The 16,352-nt window shown below is 47.6% G+C and overlaps 1 protein-coding gene across 1 annotated transcript; it reads left to right on the forward strand.

Annotated features, from left to right (window-relative positions):
* Positions 1 to 11,704: 11,704 nt before the first annotated feature.
* PGRI_029890 (putative 1-phosphatidylinositol-4,5-bisphosphate phosphodiesterase Plc1) lies at positions 11,705 to 15,172 on the forward strand (the record flags this gene model as incomplete). Its single annotated transcript, XM_040790702.1, has 1 exon — positions 11,705 to 15,172. One exon carries the CDS (start codon positions 11,705 to 11,707, stop codon positions 15,170 to 15,172), a length of 3,468 nt encoding a protein of 1,155 aa, XP_040647655.1.
* Between the last annotated feature and the right edge of the window lie 1,180 nt (positions 15,173 to 16,352).

Below are 16,352 nucleotides of genomic sequence, written 5' to 3' on the forward strand. Positions count from 1 at the left end.
CAGCTCCCTTGCCATTTGAACTTGGTGGAAACTGGAGACTTCCAGGGTGGAGCTTGGCGGGCCGTGCCGAGAGTTGACAAGAGTCCATGGAGCTCGGGATATTCCAAATCGCTTGAGAATGATAAATTTGCGGTTGTTGTGTACATCTTTCATAAGGGTTGCAAAATCTCTATACTCTTGGTACTTCGTAGGGCTTGTATAGTTGACAGGATGAGAAGTTCGACCATTTTGGTGTCTTTTGAGGTATGTTTTTGATGCTCTTTTCAAATATATATACCTCTTCTGTCCTCCACATTATTCAATATTTACTAGAAGCCAGTGTAATTATTTTGAGTATCACGTTATTTTAATATCTAATTGAATAAGAGTAGTGCAAATTTAGAAAAACAATAACTACTGTGTAGGTAGAATCGTCGAGGTATGATCGAGTTGTTGGGCCCTCAACTTCCTGCCTAAAAGGGGTATGACCTCTGACTCCTGGCCTGGATCTTACTTTCTCTCAACTTGCATCTCTTATTTTCCTTCTCATTCTTTCCTTCTAAGCTCTGAGTTTACTTCAATAACTGATATCTGTTCCCATCGAAGTCTAGGGCGGGTAGCAACAAGTTCCCTGGATTGACCTGACGGCTTTGTTCTGACCCGCTGGATCTGGTTTGTCTTCTCCGGATATCATTCAGGATAACCTCATTGCCAAACATCAATATTATCACGCACAAGCAATCATTTTGTGCGCTAACAACTGAGCATGCTTAAGGGGAAGAAGGCCCACACGTGACCTAGTGGGACACCACCCCACTCCTCTCCACTATAATCCCCCACTCTCCTACAAATGCTCCTCGAACATTGACATAACATGGAAGATGCCCGGCTGCAGCTGGCACGCCCTTCAACACCCTTGACCCAGAATGGTGTTATGACAGACCTGCATCAGTTTACAACGACCGCGTTGTTTTAGCATATACGGGACCCCGGAATCTGTTTCTGCAACGGGCTATGACCAGTCGGCGCTGATATTCAGGCCCTCAATCCCCCGACAGAAGCGTCCCACATGTTGTTTACGGTCTCGTGGTGAATACAGGATTGTCTCGCTCCATTGATGCCATTGGTGGCATATACATAGTCGGCGAGTTTAAACCACTCTGGGCAGTTGAATGCTCGTGAAATGACGAACAATGGTCCAAACCCGCATCCTCGCTCAGAAAGTCTGATCGATATATCCATACCGGAAATTCATACCGTCATGAAATCTCCCCTGCCATGTTCTTTCTCATTCCATGCCAACCTCGGCACATGGGAGCCCGGAGTGATTCAGCATACCCATCAAAGGATCAGTTGCCTTGCCTTTGTTAGCAAGTTTGCATCCATACCCCGAGTTCGTTGAAGACATTTTGCTTGAAAGAGAATTGCTCAATGAGTTTCTTGACGCTATTTTATCTCCGAAAACCCACGCCCCCGCCGACAACCATGACGCGCCCACCAAAAGAGTGCGTGAATTGTGCGGCGATGATTTCGACAAGGACTTTACCAATGATTGCGACTTCATCGACATCATTGCGAAAAAAAAGCGAAAACGATCGCGCACACAAGGTCTATATTGCAATCCGATCAGGCGCAGGCGTCTCCGAGAATGAGAGACGAGCTGGAGGACGACGAGGAAGAATACGCCAACATGATGGAGGCAGCCGCTGCCCGTCTCGAGGACAGACCGCCTTGGCACAAGCGTGTTCTTGGAGATTCCTCGAAGTCGTCAAGAATTTCCTGAGGTATGGTGTACGCGAAGTCTAGTGCTGGGCCACGACGACCTGATAGTAAGGTCACTGCCTGGGCTTCCCTTTTCTCCTCATCCTTCATGCTGCCCATGCCATGCCAAGAACAGTTGCTTTGTGGGATAAATTTTAGGTCAAATACGCATGGTATGTATCAAACACGCCTTGACATAACTCGATTTGCCAGGTCCTATCTTTTCCTAAATGCATCGCAACAGGAAAAATCATATCTTCGAGTCTGTTTCCGGCAGGTTACGCGACCCTAATAGAATGCCGGGTGGCGCGTATGACTTCGTGATATCTGACGCAGCCTAAGTGCAACTGAATGACTTCACAGCGAAGCAGGATTCTCTAAGGCCATACACACGCTTCGGACAATATCCATTCGTCTGATAACCCTGGAATTCATAATGTCAAAGGTTATACATTGGAACGACGTTTTCACAGCTTAAGCCCCTTGTCATTTTTTTGCCGTCAACCAACCTATAAAATGAATAAGAGATTCAAGCGGAATATCTGGGAAGACGCCCGAAAAGACCACTGAAAAGACCACGAAGGAGACATCGCAAGGCTCGGCCGACTATCCTTCTTTTATATGCAAGAGAAAGTATGATTGCCAGTCTGCTTGATGTTGAGGTTGCTTCACTGCCTATGCCTAAACATTCACTCCCACGACTTACGCGATGTGGAAGATTCAAAACGAGCTCTCTCCCTATAGGAGAAGGAACCTGTCATTCTCGCCTTTGCTAATTTGCTACATTTTGATTTTTCTTTTCTGGCCCCATGAGGCAACTGTGGCCGACGGTTGTCCTGGAAGTTGGAATTTTTGACTGAATTTACACCATCCCTAGCTATAGACGCACGAGGATAGCCTGAACTAACGCAGTATGGCTACTGACCACAGTCCGTTTACCGAGGTACCCGAGCATGACAATCACCATACAACTAGCCACATGACGGTGACACAAGAGGACTTCAACTCGGATGAGCCGGAGAGCCCTACAAATATTCGCGACTCTAGTTTGTCCCCGAAAACCCACGTCCCGGCCGACGTCCATGACGCGCCCACTAAAAGAGTACGTGAACTGTTCGGCCACGATTTCGACAAGGACTTTACCGATAAGATGCCGAGCTTTTTTCCAGTGAGCATTGTTGGGTGACACGGCGCTAAGTCACCGTCCGGTCAGATAGAACCCCGTCGCTACCTAGTACAGAATATCATCCTTATTCCATCTCCTATAGCAAATGGTAGCTAGCTTCTATCGAAGCATGCATCACTACGGGCCTACGGGCCTACGGGCCTTAAACGAACAAACGGCAAAGTTGGGATTTAGGAGCTTGGCTTGAGGGTGGCTCAAGCTTCTTTGATTATTCACTCCTCCGTCAGCCGAGTGCCGCCAACCTCGAACACGACGTCGTGATCAAGAGTACCCTCCTTATTGAACTCGCCGGCATCTTTCGTCTTACTGTTGAACCTCCAATCTTGAAACTTCCAACATCTATCGCAGAAAGTATTAGGAGGAGTTGAAGCAGTGGTCCATTGTTAAGGGGTCTGTCTAGGTAGACCTTCAACTAGCAGAGTCACTGCTTATCGCAGCTCGAAGTGTATTTGTGCGTCCAGGAACTTGACCACGGGTGTTCGACGTCTTCGAGACATTCCAATTTTCTTGCTTCTTTATATTGATACCCTGTTGTCTCCCCATTTTTTCTTGGCTTTTTTGAACCTCGGGGTAACCAAGGAGTTGTATTCTTGAATATCTTCATTTTCGTCCTTGTAGTTTCAGTGGATGTATTATGTCGCAATGACTTAGGTACTTGGGCCACAGCTTATGCGCTCAAAATATAAAAGAGGCTGACTGCAAGCCATGCATTCATTTGACAAGGGTAGCCCCGAGCCTCAACGTTTGAAATCCACAGTACTGTATGCGGAGGAATCCCGTATCAATCCCATATTACTGTAATACCACTCGTTGCGACAGCAACATAACCCGTACAAGGTATCCACAGCTGCAACAAGTTTCGATACGCCTATCCACCACCCACTGTCGTCCTGGACATTCTTAGGTGTTCAAGGTCAAACCGCCAAGACCCTGGAACCAGGATTCGCTGGCAACGGCTTCCGAGCGAGCCGTCGTATGATTTTGCAATAGACCTCAAACAAACGAAAGATTAAAAAAAGCTCGTGTTCAAAGTCATAACTCTGAAATGCGGGGACTTGGCCCTGATCCTGATCCTTATGAAATGCCGAAGTGGCTGAACGTTTCGAAGAAATTTCTGGAAGCCACGTTGTCCCAGGGAGCTGAATGTGGGGTCATTCGAGATTTCAGGTTCCAAGATAAAAGGCGCGTTATTTTTAGCCCGAGATCTGCGACACATGGAACCCGCGCTAAACGACTTTGCTCTCTGTCCCGAAGGTTTGGTATATGGTACATGTGGATTTGTTTGGTTGGATGTCTGGTAGAACTTCGGTAACCGAAATGAGTGCTTCAGATAAATTGCCTTGGAGGAACCCGAGCTTTGCCGTATGTTGGATCCCGGATGTGTTAGCGTGGAGTAGGCTACAGTAGCCCATGAGCTAAGCTGGCTTTGGAAACACGTTGACTTGCGACGGCATTTCCGGGGACGTTTTCCTGGTCGTGTTATTTGCCCCGCTGGGGCTGATAATGTTGGATGCCTACTGCCTTCTGGTGCCAACATTAGCTTGGGATCCGAGCCATTAGCGACTTGCACCAATCGCGATGCTGAGATCAGGTCAGTGGTGGAGAATTCTTTTTTTGAGAGCCGGAGCCGCCTGGAACCGGACGTTATTCCGGATAAGATATGAGGCCCGCAATATCTGTCCCGGAGAAGTTCAGCCACGATATCTAACACGATGGATAATCAAATGCCGATGAATCATGGGACATGTTCCAGATACTGGTGGATTCGCTGCAATCTCTCGATATTTCCGCTTTCCCGCTTTCCCGCGCTCCCGCTATCTTGGATACAGGATAATGAGTATTTCAAACCCTCAGAAACACAAGTGTACCTCTCTTGGTGTCTCCTCTCTTGGTATCTGAATCATGGCCAGCCGTGGATGTATCAGATTTCTCAAATCGTATGATCGCGCGTCATCTATGAAACGAGCATTCGAAACCCCGGATATTGTGCATGAAATCCTGTAAGCCGTGCCCGATATAGATATTGTACGGGGTTGATTGCGGAGTCGGCCTCGGTAATAGAAAAAGCCACCGACCTTAAGGTACGACGTAGGGAAGTTGAGCATATCAACTATAAGCCAAATGGCGCCATGCCGGTTCCGGGGTAGTATCTTCTGAAACACAGGTGTGATTCTGAATAGGACTGGGACGAGTCGCAATGCATGATTCTGGTTACACGGTAAGTGATGTGCGAGCGACAGGCACCTATGATACTGTTGCACCCCTCTCCTCGGATATGATGGGAACATTCATTCCAAGTCGAATCACATGCACCGCCAATAATTAAAGAGAAAAGGCAAAAAATAAGACAAAAGAGGCACACATCTGCCTTCCTGCAGTCCGAACCGAAATGCGGTAGATAAATTTCAGCATTTAGCCACAGCCGGGCCGGTGATTGGAGGTGCTGAGCCAACGGAGGCAGACCCCGAGAGTGCCCTATCAAAAGGGAGAGGCCCGAGGATGGAAGGATGACCTTTGTGTGTTTATTTTTCGTCATTTCTATTTTAGTGTTGGTGTAGTCCTACAAGCTTGGCTTGATTCGTATCAACACTGGAAGCATCGAAGACGCATCGAAGGAGCGGGACGAGGCTGAGCTGAAAGTGGCTGTGGGCTGAGACGAGAGCGGGGAATGTCTGAGACGTGTCAGTCGCTGTGATGAGCATAATTAATGTGGTGGTAGCGGATAGTATCATTTCGACATGCACTGGTCATCCTTCAAACGTAGAGGTCTGCCAACGTGCATGCCTCAAAGCGGGGTGCTTTTTTTTTCCAAGGTTGCCTAGTTTGGTCAAGGGTACCTCATCGCAAAGAAGATGTACATTCGGCCGAGTACATTGTCACAATGACTGTATCTTTTGACGAAGTGTTTGTATCTCCGGTAGGTACCTAGAGAAAAAATAGTCATTTCTAGCAAGTCACAACCACAATGCTACCACCATAACATGTATGATATGACCAGGGAAGAAAGTGCAGGGTACTCCGTATCTCAAACCGAGACTAAGGTAAAGGAGCAATCCTGGCTCCAGTGAGGCGCAACGGTTCCATCCCCCTGGGTCGGTATAATTAGTATGTAAGATTGTTGAATTGGAATATTACTTGGGGACACCATACATACACACTAGGTGACTCTAGGTAAATGTTAGGGTGTTTCGGATAAGTGTTACAATATGGGAAATTGGATTCACTGTCGGGGACAATTGTTATAGTCGTACTCCGTAATAGGTACTCCATACTAAATTGCCCTGGAATGGAGCTGTTAAGCCCCTTCCGTTCTCTCCTGAAGATCAGACCCATTTAGCTCAGTTTTGTGGCACTCAAATTCCTTTTTTCCTTCTTTTCTTTTTGACCTCATCAAGTATGTATCCCAACTAGCTCGCGCTATAACAAGTGTCTGCAGTTTCCAGGTTTCCAATGTTCCAAGGAACGTTCGATGTCTCTGACAGTAATACCGTATTGAAAATGGTAATACTGTAACGAGCTCGAATTTCGTTCATTTCACCTCGCGTGCGTCTTCATGATGTCATCACAATGCCAGGTATTTTGTTAAAAACAAGTTGGAATAGTCTAGGATATATCGTCATCTAGTTAAATTATGAGATACCTTCTGATATAGGTTAAGGCTAACGTTGACAACAAAGAATATTTTTGCTTTTTTACTTTTTTTACTTTTTTTTTTCATAATCCAATAGATATTAAGGAAAGGGCCCCGGGGAGTATTCAACCGCAATCAATCAAAGCACCCCACAGAGTTACAAAGGGAACAAAGAGCACCAAGGAGAGTTTTTTTTCGCCGAAGGTTTCATCCCATAGGGGGGAGCCCACCGTAAAAAGCGGGGTGTCGTCATTTAGGGCTGTTGATCGTAGAAAGCGGATGCGAGATTGACTGGTATTGTGTACAACATACATGCGCATCAAAATGGAGTGCAGAATTAGTTTCAATTAGCTCTGGTTAGTTCTGCGGCTGATGAACTCACCTGCCTCTCTAGGCAATACCATTCTAATCTTGCGGATTTCATCTCGTCCGATATAAGAAGTCCAAGAATATAATAATGACGTTCTAAGCGTTACATTCAATGTACACTATACTAGTAATTTTGACCTTCCAGAAGGAAACGTTGGAAGTATTGAACCCCTGAATGACATTTACAATACAGATTGTACAACCACATACGAACCCTGTCAAGTGGACCCCCAAGCCAATGGAAGAACCTAAGAATCTTGGAAAAAAATACTAAGACATCTATTTTCCCTATATAACAATCCTTTGACATCTTTTTCGTGGGGTCCAAAGTAGAGGATGATTGGATGAAAATTTCAAAATGAGACTTGTCTCCGCCAGCATTATTGTGATGACTTCTTAAGAACCCCAGGAAAATGTTGTCTGCATTACCGCCCTCTTATTACATAGGCTAAGGAGTACGGGTCGCACGTCAGAGGAAAACTATATCATTGAGTAGCGTGGCATGATAGCATGGGTTCTTCTCAATGTACATATGTACATGTGTACCCAGTACTCCGTAACTCCGTACATCTAGGCAAATAGGGTTCGATAATCAACTCCCCCTCTTCATCCCGTCTGCGTCCCCCCTGGTCTGATCCTGGTGGAGATCACTCACTGGCTGGCAACTTGAATTATGGATACTCCGAGGCACCGTGATTAGCGGTCAGGATGTTTTTTTTTTTTTTTGAGAAATTATCGTGCTGTCATCGGCAAAGAGTGGCTGTTGTGAACCGGCAGATCCTTGCTTCAGCCACCGCTCTTTTCTTTACCTCGTTACTGGGTGGGGTATATTGAGGCTAGGGTATAGAGGGAGAAACCGCATCTAATACGGGTAACCACTCATGTCTTCGATAACCTGGTTTAATATATATGGTTGAATAATAATCTCACTTGTTTTGTATTTCCTTGCAGTTTAATTTATTTTGATGTTAAGATCCTAGAGAACCGAGGGTACTCTTGTCCCGCCACAACCGCGATATCACGTTGGGAGCGCACAGATCATGGATAAGAGACATAGTCAGCACTAGATCTAGCTCAATGGTGTAGTTTTGAAGTTGCATGTCTGATAGCACATACGAGTCATCTGATTCTAGCACGCTATTTGCAGTCAACATTAGAAAAACAAAGGAAATATACGAAATAAAAAAGCAAAAAGTGACATCTATTACCCTTTTGGGATAATCGTACCTACTCATTGCTTTTTGGGATATCGCAGCGCATGGCCATTCTAGATAGATTGCGAAGGGACGCAAGGCTCCCATGCATCCGAGTATGTATCTACGGAGTAGTCGTGAGGGGAATACCCCCTGAGGTTTGAACAAGATCCTTGTCAAGAACTGTTAGTTAATGCGGCTGTCAGGACCGGGAGAGGCTAATTATCACTAAACAACGCTACGTCCATTCAACAGCCTACCTAGGTAACGTGCAGGAGCACGGGATCAAGAGAGCGTGGGCCTTAGTGAGGGGTGTTGAGGGGCTTTAAATTTCTTGCCCGGCTGTAGCGGCAGAGACTCGTGAATCAAAGGAATCAAGGAAATAATGAAGCACGGCATCGCCAGCTCATCGTTTCAACGGCTGCGGGGTTGGCAGGTCAACCCCGCAGATGTTCCTGTGCATTGCGGCTAGTCACATTCCGCGTACGGAGTTTAGTTTGTATCATTGAAGACAGGTACGAGCCGAGCTAGAGCTGAGAATGAGCTAATTAAAAAAAAAAGCAAAAGAGAGAGGGAAAAAAAAAAAGCCGAGTATGGAGTCAACTTGACACTAAGCCACGCGAAGTGTGGGCCTTGTAGGGCGAAACGGATAAAATCGACAAAAGACTCCTAAATAATGTTTCAAATGTTCTATTTTTCGGAGTGTTCGTGAGAAAAACAGAGACCCCAAACTCCCCGACGATCTGTTTTTATTTTTTTGATAATCCACTCCACCCACATTTCACTGCCACAACAAGCCTCACCGGTTCAGGGATTCAATTTCAACCTTTCCGTGCTATAGATGACGGTGTACTATAAAATATACAAACCCTATACATTAGTGAAGATTTGCGGTGTACACCTGTACAACCCGCCATTTAACCCCACCAAGGTGTTGAGGAAATAATGATGTGCGTTTGTGATTGACTCACTCTTTGTCTCAAGGCTTAGGCACAGATAGGCGCCTGACCGTCAACAATGCACAGAAACACAAGAAAACACAACACTAGATAAGACTATGGATCACAGGAAGAACAGGAAAGTCTAATCTATCTCGCGATCAAAACGCAGGAATCCGAAGGCTCCGCATATCTTCCCCGGGACCGTTCTGTCGGTGCTAGGCGGGAATTTCCACTGATGTAATACAAGTAAATATTTAATGACCGTTACAGTCTAACAGGCACTAATCTTTAAGTGGTCATAATATGTACTATAGCAAACTAAATAGGCTGTGATGTGGGGGAACTGGAGCCCGGCGGTGTCTCGGACTATAGAAGTTTGAATGAAATAGACTGCTATTCTTGTATCCACCATAATCCATAATCTCTTGGGACATTTATTATTATTAAATATGAGTTCTGAATAGAGAGAAATGGATCTCCCCCTTTTTACCCCATGAGAAATTCAGGAGAGTCTGTCATAGGTAGATTGTAGTTGTGGAATTGTAATTCCCGGTCCTTTTAGGGCTCCCGTCCAACACACTTGAAACAAAGATCGTCCCCGTTTGGCCGATAACATTCCCCAGGAATTCTAAGGATCGTCCAATGATACCGAGCGACGGGTTACTGTCTGGCAATCATTCCACATCGTCATCTCGTGGTAGGCAGCTCTGTATTTTGATAGGCACTTGGGTATTGAAGTAGTACCTAACTGTAGGGGCATGCCTGAAGGAAATGAGCAATTGCATGTTGCCATAGTATTTAATAATTTCGACGGCCCTCCTTTTTTCCCCCTTCCCATCCTGGAGAATTCTTTGTCGCTTTTTCTTTTTTTGTTTTTGACCCCTTGAGATCTCAGCCTCATTCCCACTGATTGTGCCTCATATATACCCGTGGACACTGGTGAGTCTTTGGATATATTCAAATTGCCTGACCAGACCTTATAAACTCCCTCACATCTACATCTCGACTAGAATATCTGCAGTCGCAGATTGAACTCGACCTGTTTTTTGAACACTATTAATTCTTTGAAAAAGCAAAGAAAAGAACATTGAAGAAAGACATCAAAATTACGCCATACATCGAATTGCTACGGAACAATACAATACCAATATTACCATATAATACTGGTATACAATACAGCATTTCCCATACCGCATGCTACGTCTATCGTAAGTACCCAGTACCCACTGCAGCTTCAATTCGCGGAATTGGGATTCATTGATTTAATTATTTTTCTTTTTCCCCCTTCAACCCAACTTCTTCAATAACTCCCCTCTCCTTGAAACCAAAAAGAAAAGTCAATACTCATACGACGATAAGGACAACGCAGGTCTTCTCCCTCTCGTCGCATGATCAGAACTTCCGCGGTTTAACCCACTTCAAACTCGCATACGAACTTAGTGGCCACCACGTAACCGTGCAGCAACTGGATCAGCTCGCAGTGATCCTCAAAACGGCACTAAACAATCCAATATCGGCGAGCTCCCCAACTTCGTCCAGTCACCGATTGTTCACCTTTCCCCATTCGACCGCCTGCATTGACTGCGTTGGCAACTCTGTCGCAATTCTCGATTTTCGTCCCATTCTCCTATTCTAGCTTCGTTGCGCCGGGGAAAAACACTCCCTGCACTTTAGCACGGGTACTCCCTTCGCCTGCCGCATCGCTAGTCTTCAATTGCACCCAATTGCGCGCCGCCCTTGTCAGACTAGGACAATCCTTGACTCTTTGGTCTTTTTTTTTTCCCTCGCTGTCTACTTCCGCAAGCACCCAGAGCCGGTCCTTGGGGCTCTTTCCTAAACTCTGGTAAAGAGACCTGCATACGCATTGCATTCCGCCTTTGACTTGCCTCGGCGCACGCCCGTTCAATTTCGAACCAGTTCCGCGTCCCCTTCCCGATCCACTCGTTGTTTCCACGATCAATTAGTCCATATAACAACACCCTCCGCTTCCGGTGCAGAGCAGCAGCCTTCCCCACGCACCGGCAGATCGACACGCATAAGAGAGGGGTAGCTTGGGTACCATTGGAAGAACATCCAGAGAATCAGCCGGGCTCCAAAAGAAGCAAGACAAGGACCCGCATCCCACTTCCTTGAGGCTGGAGATCATTCCCCGGTTGATTTCGTTTGTGACGTTTATCCCAAGTATTTGACACCGGCTGAAAATATCCCTCGTGGGAGATTGGTCATTGCACAGGGCCAGTGCCCTTTGCAATTGTTATCAGGGACTTCGTTTTTTTAAATCGCTCAAGTTGTCTTTTGTTACAACTTTTTTCTCCCGTGAGCTGCTCTCCGGCAGGGCTCTCCGCATTACACCCAATCCAGGACAAGATGCAGCAGAGTTCAAGAACGGTGAACTTCTGCTGAGGACGTGGCTGAACCATCATTTTCTTACCGTGTCAGAATAGTCTACCTGCTCTTTTGGCTCGTATCACTCCACAATCCTGACAGGCGGTAGCCTTGCGAACCTTGACAGCAGGCCGGTCCCATACGCTGTTATCTATTCGTCCATTTCTGAGTCCAGGTGACTCGAACGTTGGTACCGTATTCCACGGGCTTATATTTCCACCATCGGCAGCTGAGCTGTCGTCTTTGATAGATAGTCGTCATGGCTTATGCTACGACTACCTCGCCAACCCTGGATGCCGACACCCAATCCAACTTAAAACTTGCGACATCTCTCCCTCAACCGACTTCTCTACATCATGTTGTCACATCTTTACAATCCGGCCCTCCCCCTTCTTGCGCACCCTCTTTCACCTCTTCTCCAATCTCTACTCCCACCTCATCCTTCCCTGCTCCTGGCACTCCCTATACTTTCACTCCTGCTGGCACTCCCCTGCATCCTGCTAGCGAGGGACACTGTGGTCGAGTGAACGGTCATTCCCTGCCTACGCCCGGCCCCCTCGAACTTGGCGATTCCATGATGGCGATTCCCGGAAATGCAAATCCCTCTAGCTTGAATGACTCTGCTGCGTCCACCAAGGCGCCGGGCCTAATGCGACGAATCTCAAGAGGCGCCGCCAACAAACTCACTCGTAGGAGGCAGTCTACCTCTCAGAACGACAAACGGGATAGAAGCACTGGTCCCATTATCATGCGCCGGCGCAGTGATAGCAAAACTGGTCCTCAGCCCGTTCGAGACAGCGCCCTTGAGTCGAGCAACGAGGATGAAACCGGTGAATCCATGGACAACCTGGGTCCATGGGCTGGCTCGGAGGCATCCAGTCTTCGCAGCGAGAGTCGTATGAATATGACTCGCGAAGCTGTTCCTATTCCCGTCGTTGCTATTGCGCCTAAGATAGACTCTGCTGTCCAGCGAGGCACAGTCCTAACCAAGGTAACCAAGAAACGCAGGAAGCAAGTTCGCTTCTTCCTAGACCTAGATGCCGCCAAGGTTTTCTGGGATGTCTCCAACCCGGCCAAACGCTTCTATATCGATGATATCAAAGAAATCCGGGTTGGTGCCGACGCTCGCAATTACCGCGAAGAACATCAAATTCCGGAAGATTTGGAGCGCCGATGGTTCACCATTGTCATTGCCGATTCTGACCGCTCTAAGGGCCGAACGGTCAAGACCTTGCACCTCATTGCTCCTAGTGACCGTATCCTGGACCTGTGGATTACCACCCTTGAGCATATCTCGCGGTACAGAATCGACCTCATGTCTGGCCTGGCTGGTTCGAGTCAAAGCGAAGCGGTTCTGCAGGCACACTGGCAGCGCGAGATGTCAAGACTCTTCCCGCAGGGTCCTCCCCCAGTAGGGGAGCAAAGTCTCGACCTCGCCGCCGTGGAGAAGGTCTGCCGCAGCCTGCATATCAACTGTTCCAAGAACATGCTTCGGGCACAGTTCACTAAAGCTGATGCTGCCCGGAATGGCAAATTGGATTTCTCCGAATTCAAGGACTTCCTCTTGCGTTTGAAGGAACGAAAGGATGTCAAAGATATCTTCAAGCTTCACGCTGCAAAACCGAAGGAAGGCATGACCCGAGAGGAATTTTTGACTTTCCTTTGTGATGTGCAAAATGAAGATATCGAATCTGACCGTGTCTACTGGGCTGCACTGTTCGACAAGTACGTCCGGCGAGCCTCCAAATCTCGCACTCCTTCTGCAGAAGGATCGGACCTTCCTCCCCCCGTGTCACGGATGAACCTGGACGCATTCGCTGCGTTCTTGTCTTCTTCCAGCAACGGTGTCTACGCTTCACGTGCTCCCCAGTCGAGATTCGACCGACCGCTGAACGAATACTTCATCTCTAGCTCCCACAATACCTATCTCCTAGGCCGCCAAGTGGCTGGTGCATCAAGCACCGAGGCTTACGTTAGCGCGCTTCAGCAGGGGTGTCGTTGCGTCGAGATCGACTGCTGGGATGGCGCAGATGGACGCCCCATCGTTTCCCACGGGCGGACTCTAACCACTAGTGTCCTATTTGCGGATTGCATCACTGTCATTAACCGATACGCTTTTATTACATGCGACTTCCCTCTCATCCTTTCGCTTGAGGTGCACTGCAACCCGGAACAGCAACTGGCAATGGTTAAGATCATGAAGGAGACATTCAAGGAAAGGCTTATCCTCGAGCCCTTGATGACCAACTGCCATATCCTTCCGTCGCCCGAAGAGCTCAAGGGTCGTATTCTGGTCAAAGTCAAGACTTGTGACGAGACCCAGTTTGATCCTCGCCAAGACCATACCGGCTCCGTCGGCACCCACGGCCGAAAACGCAGTGCTAGTACGCCATTCGTGCGACCAACGCTCACTGAGATGCACACCCTGCCTCTTCCCACGCTCTCGAGTCCCCCTACAATGGGTTTCGTCGACAGCATCGGCCCTTTGGTATCTGATAGGCGCTCGCTTACTGCTACGAGCATGAGCAGTGCGACCGAAGATAGTGACGGAGCGCTAGTGTCTGTTCACACCGACAAAAAGAAAAAGCGGCGTCAAAAAAGCAAGATCACCAAGCCTCTTTCTGACCTGGGTGTCTATACCCGTGGCTATAAGTGGCACAGCTTCTCGTCTCCAGAGAGCCGGCGGTACAACCACGTATACTCGTTTGCTGAACGGTCTTTCGAGAGCATCTGTCAGAGTCACGATAACAAGGTTGCACTGGAAGCGCACAACCGCAAGTATCTCACGCGGGTGTATCCTTCCGGGTTCCGCCTCCGTTCATCCAACTTTGATCCGAACAAGTTCTGGCGCCGTGGTGTCCAAATGGCAGCGCTCAACTGGCAAACTTACGACATTGGTATGCAGATGAACCAGGCTATGTTCGCTGCGGGCACTGATCGTACCGGCTACATCCTCAAGCCCGAGAGCCTTCGTCTCCCGGCTATTGGTGATGGAAATCAGAAGCGCAAGATGGAACGCAAACTGGTTCGATTCTCGGTTGATGTTGTCTCCGCACAACAACTCCCCCGCCCACGTACCATCGGGCAGGATGACAGCATCAACCCTTACGTCGAGATCGAGATGTTCAGCGCTGATGATCGTGGCCAGAGCTTTGTCCTCGGCGAAGGTGGTATGGATGCCTCTGCGCGCAACGGTATGTCCGGTATCGGATATCCCCACCGCCGCCGCACCAAGATCGAGCAAAGCAATGGCTACAGTCCGGTTTTCAATGATAAGTTCAAGCTGTCGCTGGAAACTAAATATCCTGATCTTGTTTTTGTGCGGTGGACTGTCTGGAGCTCAGTGGACGGCCGCAGTGCAGGCAATAACAACAGCGTGCAGCTGGCCACTTTCACCGCCAAGCTCACCAGTCTGTCGCAAGGTTACCGCTATTTGCCTCTCTACGATGCCAGTGGCGACCAGTACTTGTTCTCGACGCTTTTCTGCAAGATCTCAAAGCAAGATCCCATCTCCGTTCAGCGTCTAGACCTCGAAGAGCTCCGCGCTGAACGCATGGGTATTCTACGCCAAATCGGCCAGACTGTCTTCAAGCGCTCCTCATCGGCCGAGCGCGAACGGGATCAAGCACAGGATCGCAGCGATTCTCCCCCTGAGGACAAGGAAGGCTCTCCTAACCTGACCCCCACTGTGTCAACAACAACGTCGAACTCATCATTCGTGCAATGAGGGTCACGTCACCTCCTATCTCGCTCACCTTTAACCTCCGACCACTGCAGATTTGTGCTGGTCTTTCCTCTCATCTCTCTCCCGATCTGGAATCTTGTTCCTATCATTGTCAGCATCAGCCAAGGTTCCGGCGTTTGTCTTTCTACTGCATCATATCCCACTCTTTGCTCTCATCTGTGCTTGCGTACATTGTTGGACGTTTTGTTTATTACGCCATTGTCATCCATACCCGTCATAGCGATACCCCAAGTTTTCTTTTTGCCATTTACCATTGGTATTATCTTGTTTAATCGTTATTATTGTCCTATCATTTGTCTGTGACAACCCCGGAAACTGAACATCCGGCTATGTATTCGACTGGGAAGATGTGTTTGTGTACTTTCGTCCCATCCTTTCTCTTTTCTCCTTTCCGTTTGTTTGGTCCAATTTATGCTATTCTCATATTATCTCTTTTGTTGCGCTACTGTCCGCATAGGATCTTTCGGAAACTCGGTTCTGCCATTCATCGTTCGCATTTGAGGAGTCCATCATTATATCAGAATATATACGTGACTGGTTCACCTGAGCAACTTCTTCTGCTTCATCGTTTTATCATAGCATAGGGACTCGGGATTTTTCATTTTCAGGAGGCTCTCACAGTTGATCTGTCATTTCAATGATACACCTTTGCACGCTTACTTCTATTCATATTCAGAATGTACTATTGACCTTTTTACCTCTCAATGTTCAAACCATAAGAAAATACCCGTGGAAGGTACACTCCCGAGGTCCTGAGGTCTCTGCTTACTTATCGACCCGATCACATGATTTATTTTATTACTCGATCTCATCGAGTCAACGCCAAGAGCGTTGTCTATCTTTTCTCCATATCAAAGCATAGATTACGACTAACCAATCATAATTTACATTAATATTCCTTTTGTGGGGATAATAGTGGGGCTAGTGCTCCCGAGACAATTCCCCAGGCCAATTCTTGTAGATAACGAGTTTCTTGCTTTCTTACTTGAACTCATTCGGTCACTAACTATCATGATAGGCGTATACTGAGACCATGCATACGCTAATATGCTTGGCTGGAGACCCCACAGCCAACAGCTTCCTTATCGTACTCGGAGAGAACAGGATTCAATCCCGGGATGATACTCTTAAATCATTCCGCGTAGGGTTATATCATACTGTT

Source organism: Penicillium griseofulvum (assembly GCF_001561935.1).
Source record: "Penicillium griseofulvum strain PG3 chromosome Unknown contig_80, whole genome shotgun sequence".
NCBI classification, from domain to species: Eukaryota; Fungi; Ascomycota; class Eurotiomycetes; order Eurotiales; family Aspergillaceae; genus Penicillium; species Penicillium griseofulvum.